The 11,100-nt window shown below is 42.3% G+C and overlaps 1 protein-coding gene across 1 annotated transcript in view; it reads left to right on the plus strand.

Annotated features, from left to right (window-relative positions):
- The window catches only part of PASK (PAS domain containing serine/threonine kinase), a gene marked incomplete at both ends in the record, with an annotated part of 19,315 nt that extends 8,893 nt beyond the window's left edge, over positions 1 to 10,422 (plus strand). The window contains 8 exons of the mRNA XM_010079975.1: positions 644 to 1,512; positions 2,279 to 2,460; positions 4,336 to 4,503; positions 5,265 to 5,390; positions 5,967 to 6,101; positions 7,499 to 7,698; positions 9,126 to 9,259; positions 10,276 to 10,422. Of these exons, the coding sequence (XP_010078277.1) occupies positions 644 to 1,512; positions 2,279 to 2,460; positions 4,336 to 4,503; positions 5,265 to 5,390; positions 5,967 to 6,101; positions 7,499 to 7,698; positions 9,126 to 9,259; positions 10,276 to 10,422 (1,961 nt within the window). The remainder of the gene's footprint in view (positions 1 to 643; positions 1,513 to 2,278; positions 2,461 to 4,335; positions 4,504 to 5,264; positions 5,391 to 5,966; positions 6,102 to 7,498; positions 7,699 to 9,125; positions 9,260 to 10,275) is intronic.
- Positions 10,423 to 11,100: the final 678 nt, after the last annotated feature.

Here is an 11,100-nt window from a genome sequence, read left to right on the forward strand (position 1 = left end):
AGCGTACCTGCTTTTCTTTCATCAAGATGAAATTTGTTAGGATTTCAGATGCCTGTGCCAACAGCTTTCTGCCTTTTTCTTTTAAACTTAAAAATAAAACAACTGGTGCAGGTTTTAAATAGCCACCATAGTAACAGAAGAGTAGGTAGTATACAGTATGACGGTTTTCTCATTCTTTTGTCATCGTGATATCACTAATAACTTTGAATCCTTGCAGTGAAGACAGCATTGCTACTGACGGGCTGTCAGCCCACCACAGAGAGCCTTACCCTGAAACCTGGCTTGGCAGAATCAGAGCAGTGGAACAGTGTAGAACAGTGGAAACTGCAGGACCAAATAATTCTCAAAAGATGCTCTCTGCAAGGCTCTCTCCCCCGTCATCTGATGCAGAATGGCTGGATTTAGGTCAGAACATGAAGATTCCAGTAAGTAGCAGTGATAGTACAGTATCTGGTGCATCTGAGTCTCTAAATGCTGGTGAGAGTAGTATCTTGCCTAACCAACTACAAGTTCATCTTCAAGACCTCAAGGAAGTAAATCATCAGCAGTTCTGCAGGTATGACATGCTGAAGCATCAGCACTCCACTGATGTCAGGACACAAGATTCTTCAGCACCTGTTGCCTGGTCGCCTGTTTGTTCTAGGCTAGAAGACAATCTAGATACCGCGTCCTATGGTGCAATTAAACCACCTTCTGATGTTACTTGTAACTCACCTGGGACACCAACAATAGATGAACCGTGGCCTGGGACAACACCAGGCTGCAGGCAAGTCTTTCAAAGCTGCACGGTTACAGGGCAGTTGTCAAAAACAAACTTGATGTGCGATGCAAAATGTTCCAGCCTTGAGCACGTCATCGTTGAAAACTGCCCGCTAAATGATGCTTCATCCTTCTTTGCAAATGGAAGAAATACTATCCACGATGTTTGCTCAGGAAATAAAACAGGTTGTAGTGCTTTTGCACCAGGAGTTGCTGCAACCTCTGAAGATGTTAAAGAATCAGACACTGAGCTGAACTGTGTTTGCTCTGGTTTTGAGGCACTGGGTCTGAATATTGGTGTCAAGGGGAACTCGGACAATTGTTCGGCTATTACTGCAGCTCTTATAGGAGCATCCTCCTCTCAAGCAGTGGACTCGGCTGTAGGCAATATGCTAACTCAGAAAACCAGTGCCTTTTCAACTGGGGAAGAAAAGCAGCTGTCGAATGTTGGTGCCATAGAAGATGGTTCTGGCTGGCTGGCCTCCCAAAGGGAAGAATCCTCCAAAGCATTTCTTGAGAAGCCTGAAACTCTCACAGAGACTGTGGGGGCCAACATCAACAGAAACCCACTGAAAAGTGAAGGTAGTCCTGCAGAAGACCGTCAGTTGCATGGACAGCAAAATATGGAGATAAAAGTAACATCGACTCCAGTGAAACGAGAAGGAAGGCTGAATCCAGCAGCTCCACTGATGCTGGAGATTCTGGAAGGCAGCTATACTGGGAATTGCTGTCATAGAGATGGTTCACAATTAAGTAAGTTAAACCTATTTCTCCCCTTCACAAAACTCTGTCGGGATGCTCTTCCTCACTCACACTTCAGCAGAAGGCAGACAGTTCTGGTTGGAAACTCACAGTGGAGCAGAAGGAAGAAGCTCTAGCATCTAGAATAAAAAGGGGTATTTACAAAACTCTCTGTCGGGATGCTCTTCCTCACACTTCAGCAGAAGGCAGACAGTTCTGGTTGGAAACTCACAGTGGAGCAGAAGGAAGAAGCTCTAGCATCTAGAATAAAAAGGGGTATTTAAGGCTACTCAGAGGGTATTGGAAAAGCAGGTGGTATAAAATACAAAGTTACAATTCATCCAGACTGAATAGTCAGAAATATTCTTAAAGCACAATTAAAAGATTTGAACCTGATAACTTTTTCTGAACAGAAAAGATAAACTTCATTGTAGAATTTGTATTTAAACGGAATGTTCACTTCTTCAGCTGGATTCTGTGGGTTATAGAAAATCCCCTTTTTTTTTTGTAATTTAGAATAACAGTGTGAAATTAGTAGTCATAATTGAACACTGACAAAAATTTCTGCGGGGGGGTGGGAACTATGGAGGTAGCTGCCAAGTATCTCTAGAATAGCTGTGCTTTTGTCAGCCCCTCTGATGGTTCCTGACTGAGTAGGTGTTCCCCAAATAAATAATAGAGGAATTCACTTTGCTAAGAGCTCAGAATTTTGTCCTAAATTGTCCTTCAATGCTAAAGTTTCATTCTACCATTTTAACTTCCTCATCTGTTTCTACAGGTATACTCTTTGAAGTGAAATGTATAGAACTGCAGGACCATGCCATCCTTTTCTGCATCTGGGTGGTGAAAGACCTTCTACAGAGCCAGAAAGAAGCTGTAGCAAAGACGCAGCTTTTGCTCTCCAGCCTAGCAAGCTCTGCCCAGTCTACTGCGGATCTTTCTACACATAGTTTTGGAGAAGTAAGAAATTCTAACATTTTATAATGTTGAGCATTTCTCTCCTTGTTTGACTGTTAAGCTGAAGTTGAAAAAGTTTTTAATTAAAATTATGTTATGAGGTAGTGGGCAGATATTGCTGTTCCTTTGTTCCCCTATTTTTAAGTGAAAAGAAATGTTTGCTGTAAAAAGGATAAATTGCTGTTTTGTGACATTTCTGGTAGTGTGTGTTTGGCTTAGTTCCAGTCTGAACAATGAAACACATAATTTTAAATTTGTTCTTAGGCTGATTTAAGTACATCTACAACAGAGATTTGCAACAGTGTGGTGAGATTAATTTTTAAATCAATGCAATCCCATCCCACCGGCACCAATGACACAGCGCTATTAAAAAAGGAAATACTAGGCTGAAAACTTCCGCTGACTGATTTGTGTTGACAAAAGAGAGCTGCAGTTTTTAGCTGCCTCCTGAGATGCTGCATTCAGGATGAATGCTACAGAAAGCTAACGCCGCATAGCTGAGCAGTAGGTACACATCAGTGCCCTAAAACCCAAACACAGAACTGCTCAGGCCTGCTTTTTGTTAGTAGTGGGATGTAGAACTGACAGTATTTTGACCAAGGCTGTAGAGGAAAATAGTTATCTTTGATCAATTGAAATAGGTAATGGTGATCTTCTAGATCCCTTGAATAAATCTATGCATTCCCCAGGTCTTTACGTAGCTTGATCTTATGACGACCTTAACAGAGAAGTAGATGCATGTTTAGAGATCACGTGTGTAACGTATATAGTGGTGACAGTTCCAAACTACAAGAGACTTGGAGAAGCTGCTGTTTACTGCGATGTGTGGCAGATTAGACACGTGGTTTCCCTCCCCTGCCTTTAACCAGTGAGCTGGGAGATGAAGCAGATACCCGAGTGAAAAGCTTGGCTATTGGCAAAACTTTCTACTTGGAATATTTTTATGAGACCTTTGAGAGCTGAGTAATAAGATGGCTCTTGGGTTTAGTTTTTTTTTTTTAGAAAATCATCTTCCATGTACATGCACACATATGTCGACATAGAAGCCGTTCTGCCCATCTCATGTATTTCACTATTCCAAATGAATGCCCCCCTGAGATTTGTTGTGTTTCCTCTCAGTATGGAATACTGTGTCTGTCATAAAGATGTTCTATTATCATGCATTTTAGACACCATTTTTGATAGAGAAACCTAATAATTGTCGAGACAAACAACCCCAAGCCCTATCCTCAGAGCAAGAAACACTTCTGTTGTGTTTAATTTCTCATGCAGTGTTGCAGGCCTTGGTACGAAGGCATGTGATGTTTCTTTATGAAGGATTTTACTGGGGTATTAAAATTCAAGAGGGTATGCCTCAAACTTGTTTCCTCTCCATGTCTGCTAAAAGACCGATCTACAGAACCCAAATGCTATCTTACCAGGTTTGGTAAACACTGGTAATTTAATATCTTTTATATATTAAGTCTTTTTAAGTTCCTGAGGCAAATAGAAATCGCTGAATTTACAGACTAGGCTTAAAGCAGCACCTTTTTTAGTTCTGTCCATCTAGAATACATTTACCTGGTAAAATTGCAACATTGCAAGTAACCTATTTTTTATAAAATTATCATTTCATGATAAAACACAATTAATTCCTTTTCCTACGTGCACAGAGAATTTTCTGTGAGCATCTATGGTGTGTACGCTTCTGTTTTCTCTACCTTTCTCTGAACTAAGCAGTATTTGTAGCTGCTGAGAGATGACTGTTGACTTGTCTTATAAGCATACAGTTCTTGCAGCTGTGTCCTTTCTTTTCAGTATTTACTTCATTTTATAAATGTGAAGAATGTGTAGCTTGCTCATTTTTTTTATTGCTCTTTTTTTTAAATCTGTACCTAGGCCATCAGATCAACTTCACTTTTTGAGAATTCCCAAAGAGCTGAAGAGCTTGAAGGACTAAGGGCATGTGAGGGGGAATATGCAAAAAATTACAACACACTCATTCTCATTGGCAAAGGATCTTTTGGCTTTGTCTGGACTGCTAGAAGCAAGAAAGACCACCAGGAGGTTAAATATTTCTTTTAGATCTCATTGCAGTAATTATTTAGGATGAAAACTGAAGGGTTAGAGCGTTCATATTCTGTCAACACTACACTATTAAAAGCTGATATTTGGTAATGCAGAGTTTACCTTTTAAACAGAAATCTGAAATCACTAACCTCACGAAAACAGGCCAGCAAAATGTTCGCACAGATGTAGTATATGAACTGTTACCTAAGACAACAGGCACATAATGAGCCTGACCACGCAGCTAATTTAACTTGTTGAAAGAAGCATACATTAAGCTTAACAGAATAGCAGGTTTTAGTCTTCTGTTACTAAAGAGAATGACAAACTTCAAAGCCTTTATCATGCCACAACTCAAGAACATGGAGTAGACAAGTTGAGGTTATGGGACCTTTATCAGCAGAAGTGTTTTGGCTGTTGAGAGGCAAGCTCTGGCGTTTCTCTGCATGGGTGTTAAGTGCTCGTTTCCCTCCACTGTACCCCTGTGCCTGTAGCTGGGTTTACAGGAGAGCTGGCCTGTCAAAGCCTTTAGAATTCAGAGTACCAATAAAAAGAAAATAAATATATTCCATCTCTGTGCATCACTTGGCTTCTAGAACTAAGTTTGTTTAAATATGTTTAAAGATACTATAAGTAATGTGCATTTGCTTGCTTCTGTCCTTCTAGTAATACGATTCAATAACATTTTTCTTGGAAATTAACTTACCAAACACTTAAAGTCATACTTTTGCAGGTGATGCTGAGTGCTGTTGTCTCTGTAGGTTGTTGTGAAGTTCATCTGGAAGGAGAGAGTGCTTGAGGACTGCTGGGTAGATGATCCTGATCTGGGGAGAGTTACTCAAGAAATTGCAATCCTGTTGAAGCTGCAGCACCCCAATATCATTAAGGTACGGTGAACTGAGAGTGAATGCAGTTGGAACTGCATCAGAGGGTTTCTTTGAATACTTGGTGTCGTGTCCTGTATTAAATATGCTTTGTCAGGAAAGAACCTACCTGTCCTGCTTTGGTTTGGAGGATATGTTACAGCAGACTATTGCTTGCTTTGACACTGTTAGCCCAAACAATTGATGTAAACATGGATCTGAAGGTGTGACTCTAACAGAAAAAAGTCTGTCTGTTACTTCAAGATGATAAGATGCTTATCTTGGAAGTGTGATGTCACATCTGAATGTGTACTAGTTCAGTAAATAATCTGGATGCATATCTTGATTCCTGTTCTTTGTTTTGGGATTGTTGTATTAGGTTTTGTTTGGTTTGTTTTCCTTGGTTTTGCTTTTGGTTCTGCTGTCAGTTTTAATTCTGCTGTCTTTTCAAGAAACATTTGTGCTCAGTAAAATGAGACGTTGAAGACAGTAATACACATTGATTCAAGCCCCAAGAGGAGAGCAGTGTTTCTTTGGGGGGGGAAAAAAAAAGGCAGTTTGAGGATGAAGCACATGATTTTAAAAGTCTGTCATTTATAGGTGCTGGATATATTTGAAAATGAGCACTTCTTCCAGCTGGTGATGGAGAAGCATGGATCTGGGCTGGATCTCTTTACATTCATTGATAATCAGCCCAACTTGGACGAGCCGTTAGCAAGCTATATATTCAGACAGGTGAGAGCTGGGGATGTACAGTTGCTACATGCAGGTAAGATTTGGTTAATGTAAGAACCAGGACCCTATTTCACTCAAAAGAATTACTGGATAATCAGCAGGCATGCTGAATAGGACCTTCGTATGAGGATTTCCTATAGAGCTATGACCCCATGGCTATGATTGTCACTGCACGTGCCCCCTGTCACCAAGATGCCCATTCATATAGCAGTCACATTTCCTTTGTGGGAGGAAGAAAGCCCATGGAAGTCACCCCAAGCCTCACTAAAAGCCACGCTTCCACTTAGATCAATGCTTGGTTTTGAGTGGTTATGGGTGTAAAGGGCTCTCCTCTTTTTAAGGAATTTAAAATCAAGAAATTAACTCGGCTTTTAACATGGCAGAATGCAAAATAACTCAAGGTTGTTTACTGTAGGTCAGGAGTTTGCCTGAGAGATGAATTGTCCTTTCTTTATTGACTTAACTGCAACAGCAGTCCCCCAGTAATTCCCTTTCACATGTTTTGGAGTAAATTCCTCACTCTAAGGTATGCAAGAACTACTTTGCATGTGGTAACCCACCGCTGTGTCCGCACTCCCCTCAGCTGGGGCGCTGGTGGAAGTCAGTAGCCAAAGCGATGCACTTTCTCCATGTCTGCTGCACAGTGTGCATTCACAAACTGCGGTCCCTTTAGACTTCTGACGGATAAGCCCTTTTCCTAAACCAGCCTTGAGTTTGTAGGGGTGCTCTGTTACTTCAGGCCTGTACAGTATTTCTCTGCAGGGGGAGCTTTGTATTATAAATAGAAACTTCTTTCCCTCAGCCATCTGCTTTTCTTGCTCAAATGTATTGTGGTAGGGATCACGATTGTCTCCAAGGTGATATAATTCTGATGCTATTCTTAATTACGGCACTATAGCATGAATCGTGCAGGAAGAAGAATGGAATTTAGGAGTGACTATATTGTTTATACCAAACGTCACTCTTAAATGCTTTGTCATCCTGCAGTATCGGAGGCACACAGTAATATCCTGCTGGAGAAATCAAAGGACCCTCCAAATGAAGCTGGAATAAAAATAGAGTAATCTGCAGAATTGTAACAGTAAGCTCCGATGCTTCTAACCAAAAAACCAAGCACATTGTGACTATAATGTGCCATCTTCCTGCATGTTTGTGAGAGGAAAGCAAGCAAAGGTTTTTTTTTTTTAAGTCTCTCTCCCAAGCACATTGTAACACCCACTGCAGCAATGCTGACAGGCACGCCTGCGTTTGTTTCCAGTTACCAAAATTAGGATCTATATCTTATTTATATAGTGTCAAAACAAGCCAAAATGGGGCTATCAGAACTCTGATACCATGTAGATCATCCAGAAGGACACCTCTGTGTAGTAACACCTAGTTCTTTCCTCCTTTTTCAGCTTGTATCAGCTGTTGGGTATCTCCACTGTAGAAACATCCTTCACAGAGATATCAAGGATGAAAACATTGTCATTGCTGAAGATTTCACAATTAAATTAGTGGACTTTGGTTCAGCTGCCTACCTGGAACCCGGCAAATTGTTTTATACCTTCTGTGGGACAACTGAATACTGCTCACCAGAAGTGCTGTCTGGCAAACCGTATGTCACCCTCTGAAAAGTAATTTCTGTGTCCATCGCACCAAAAAAAAAAAAGTGTGTGTGCAGGGCTGGAACAGAGAAACCAAGCTGCTTTGTCATTGGTACTCTGCTGCAGTAACCACAGAAAACTGTAGATTTAGGGCACTGCAGTGAAGAAATTACTTGGAAAGGTCTGAATATATATGAAGTTGTTTCTGACTAAGTCTGACAGGGTTTATTACTCTGGTCAGATGCCTTGCAAAGCCTTGTACAAATGTCTGTGCTCCTGCAGAGCTGAGTTCAAGAACAAGCTTATGATTTAAATTTCCAGCCTGGTAGAACAGTCTGGATGAGTTGTGTTGTGACTTGAATGTGTCCTTTTTCTTTAATCCTTCACAATACGGACATCAGCTCACTAACCTTCTCTTCATACCTGCATGGGAACACGCTGACGTGTCTCTGCGACGAGCTGCTCTTTTAGAGAGGTGCTGTAAGCAAGTATTGCTGGATAGCAACTGTCCCCTACCATGACTGGGTTTTGTACTTCTTCTCTCATCTCATCTGTTCCCTTCTTTCCTACTTGCTTCCTCGTATGGATTTTTGCAGTTTGATCGTTGTTCATCTCACCATTGATTTTGTGCTCCTCTGGACTCAAGGGTTCTTCCCTTGCTGCTGTCTTGTTGTGCTGCCCAAATCTTAGCTGTCTTTTCCCTACTCTCTCCTTCTCTGAGCACACTCTACCCGGAGGCTGGCAGTCTCACACCCACTCCCAGCAGGAAGCCTTACATCACAGGGTGGTAAACATTAATTGTACGTGTACTTACTTGATGTTATCCTGCTCTCATTTCACAGCTGTTTAGCTGTTTTCATGGGTCCTTCAGGCAGCTCCTCTGAACGATATGGGGGGGGAAGAACCTATGAAAGGAGGGGAGGAAATCCCTGCTGGGAGCTAGATGGAAGCTGAAGCAGCGCTGCCCTGGGAATTCAGCCTGTTACTGTGTGAAGAAACTGCCCCTTTTTCTCAGACGGACTCTAAGATAGTTCATATTTCTTTCCAAATAACTTTTGTTTTGAAAGGGATGGGAGGGACCAAATGGGCTTCCACTGACGTGTCTGATCTTCCATTTAGATATTTTCTTCATAGTTTTGGTTTTTGGTGAAGAAGGAGGGGGCTGAAGTTCTCTTGCCACCACCAGCTTAGGCATGTGGAAGTCTAGGTGCATATTATACACACTCATCAAGGGGAACTGGTTGGCCATTCTTTGGTTGTTTTTCTTTCATGGAGAAGGATAATACAGACTTCTCAAATGCACGAGAAACTTACTAGAATTCTCACAAACTTCCTATGTTAAAAAAGGGGAAAAAGGGCTGTCAGCTGCCTTTTTTCTTTTTACTTTCCTTAGAACGCAATTTGCAATCTCAGTTTGTGCAAGTTTATCTCTGCATAGGTACCACGGCCCTGAGCTGGAGATGTGGTCACTTGGTGTCACACTTTATACCCTGGTGTTTGGAGAGAATCCCTTCTGTGAGCTGGAGGAGGCCATGGCAGCTGTCCTGAACCCTCCTTGGCCTGTGTCAAAAGGTAAATTTTTCCCATTTGCTTTTCTAAAGGACTAGATCTCTTGGGAAAGTATGAGGAGTATTTATTCCCTGTAAATAAAGGGGAAGACTGGGGAAATGCTTCCAAATTTGCTCTGCAATGATTTTAAAAGCTGCTCACTCAAGCAGAGGTATCCATTTCAGGTAAATTCTGTGGTTCTTCATGCCTACGATGAATACAGCTAACTGCGATACTTTTTCTTAGTTTCAAATTCCAGGCCTCCCACTTATTATGATGACTCAGCCTCTCAGCTTGTTAAGCTTCAGTGAGGTTTATACCTGAGAAAACCAGAACAAATAATGCCCGATGGGAAAGTTCATTCTAGCAGATAACTTTTAGATCAATAATGGCAGTCTTAACTCTAAGGCAAGTTTTCTCTCATTTGTACTGCTGCCAGTCAATGCCATGTCACTCTTAGGATGGATGATAATGTGTTAATTTCTAATTTCTGAAGGAATTGTATGGCTTGACCTCACAGGAAAAATACATTGGCCTTGTTTTCAGTTGAAGGTATAGAAAACTAATTGCATGTCAGGCTAACAAAATCTTCATGGAGAAGTTCTCTGGGGTCCTTAGGAGCCACTATGGTTACCAGGCTTCAGGGTGCTGCAGCTGACTGGTAAATTCCGGGAGCTTGACCTGAGCTCTGAGCACACCTTTAATCACAGCTCAGACATGGGAGAACTGCAGGACAAGACGGTTTGGAAACAGTCAGTCAGGGTTGCCTCTGGGGCATTTCTTTCTACTTTGTCCTCCTCGGTGTCATGACTCTGCGCTCCATTCCCTGTTTTCACAACCTGGAAACCTCAGATCATTCCCAGAGCTGAACACGTCACTAAGACTGGCAGAAAAGGGATTTACAGAGATTGTGGCACAAGGGATTAAAGGGGAGGATTTGTAATTAAAATCTGCGTTCTTTGAATATAAACTATATCTTGCATTCCCAGCATGCCTAAAATGCAGCCTGAGCCATTCTCCTCACTGCTGTCTCTCCCCAGGTCTCATGAACCTCATGGCTGGGCTTTTGCATCCTGTTCCTGAGCAGCGCACAACTCTAGCCATGTTAGTAGAGGATTGTTGGCTGAAGCAGCCCGTGAACCTGGGTGATTACACCTGGGAGGAGGTGTACATCTCCACTGGGACAGGTGAGCCATTGTTCTGAAGGCTTTCCCCTCCACCCGGGGCCTGCCAAGCACACAGGAATGATTTCTAAGAGAAAACTGAGCTGTGGTTAGTGAAATACTTCTTCTTAGAAGGTCACCTGCTGGGGTCACCCCTCACTATTTATCTTTCTCCATAGAAAGCAGATTATTCAGAAGCAGTTCTGGTGAGCGTGCACATAGAGACGGACTCCCAGCTCCTTGCGTGGAGAATGAGCCATGCCTGACCGCTCCCGCCTGGGAGTGTGCCGATCCGTGCCAGGCAGGAGCTGCCGCTGCGACATGCCAGGGCTGGGCTCTGGGGCAGCGCGGCAGCCCCTCTCCGCTCTTTCCTGCGGAACAATAGCTCCTTTGCCGCGTGACATGCACTGACACTCAAGAACCAAGAGGAACGAGTTGTAAATGTGTCTCTCTTGCAGAAAGATTGCTACTGCTGCTCTCTTGTAGAAAGATTTGGTGGTCAGCACCAGGCAGGAGGCAGGGCTGCCTTGAGCTGCTCCGCCTGGGCTGGATTCCTCTAGAAAAGCTTCTCGCTAGGAATAATTACAAATGCTTGTTGTACAGGATGTGTTTGAAAGCTGTGAGGTAAAGATTTTAATGTCTTGTTTAAATTGTTCATAACTCAGAGTATATTTTTATTGGCTGTTTTTACTTTGTATACGG

Source organism: Pterocles gutturalis, unplaced genomic scaffold, assembly GCF_000699245.1.
Source record: "Pterocles gutturalis isolate BGI_N339 unplaced genomic scaffold, ASM69924v1 scaffold42034, whole genome shotgun sequence".
Lineage (NCBI taxonomy): Eukaryota > Metazoa > Chordata > Aves > Pterocliformes > Pteroclidae > Pterocles > Pterocles gutturalis.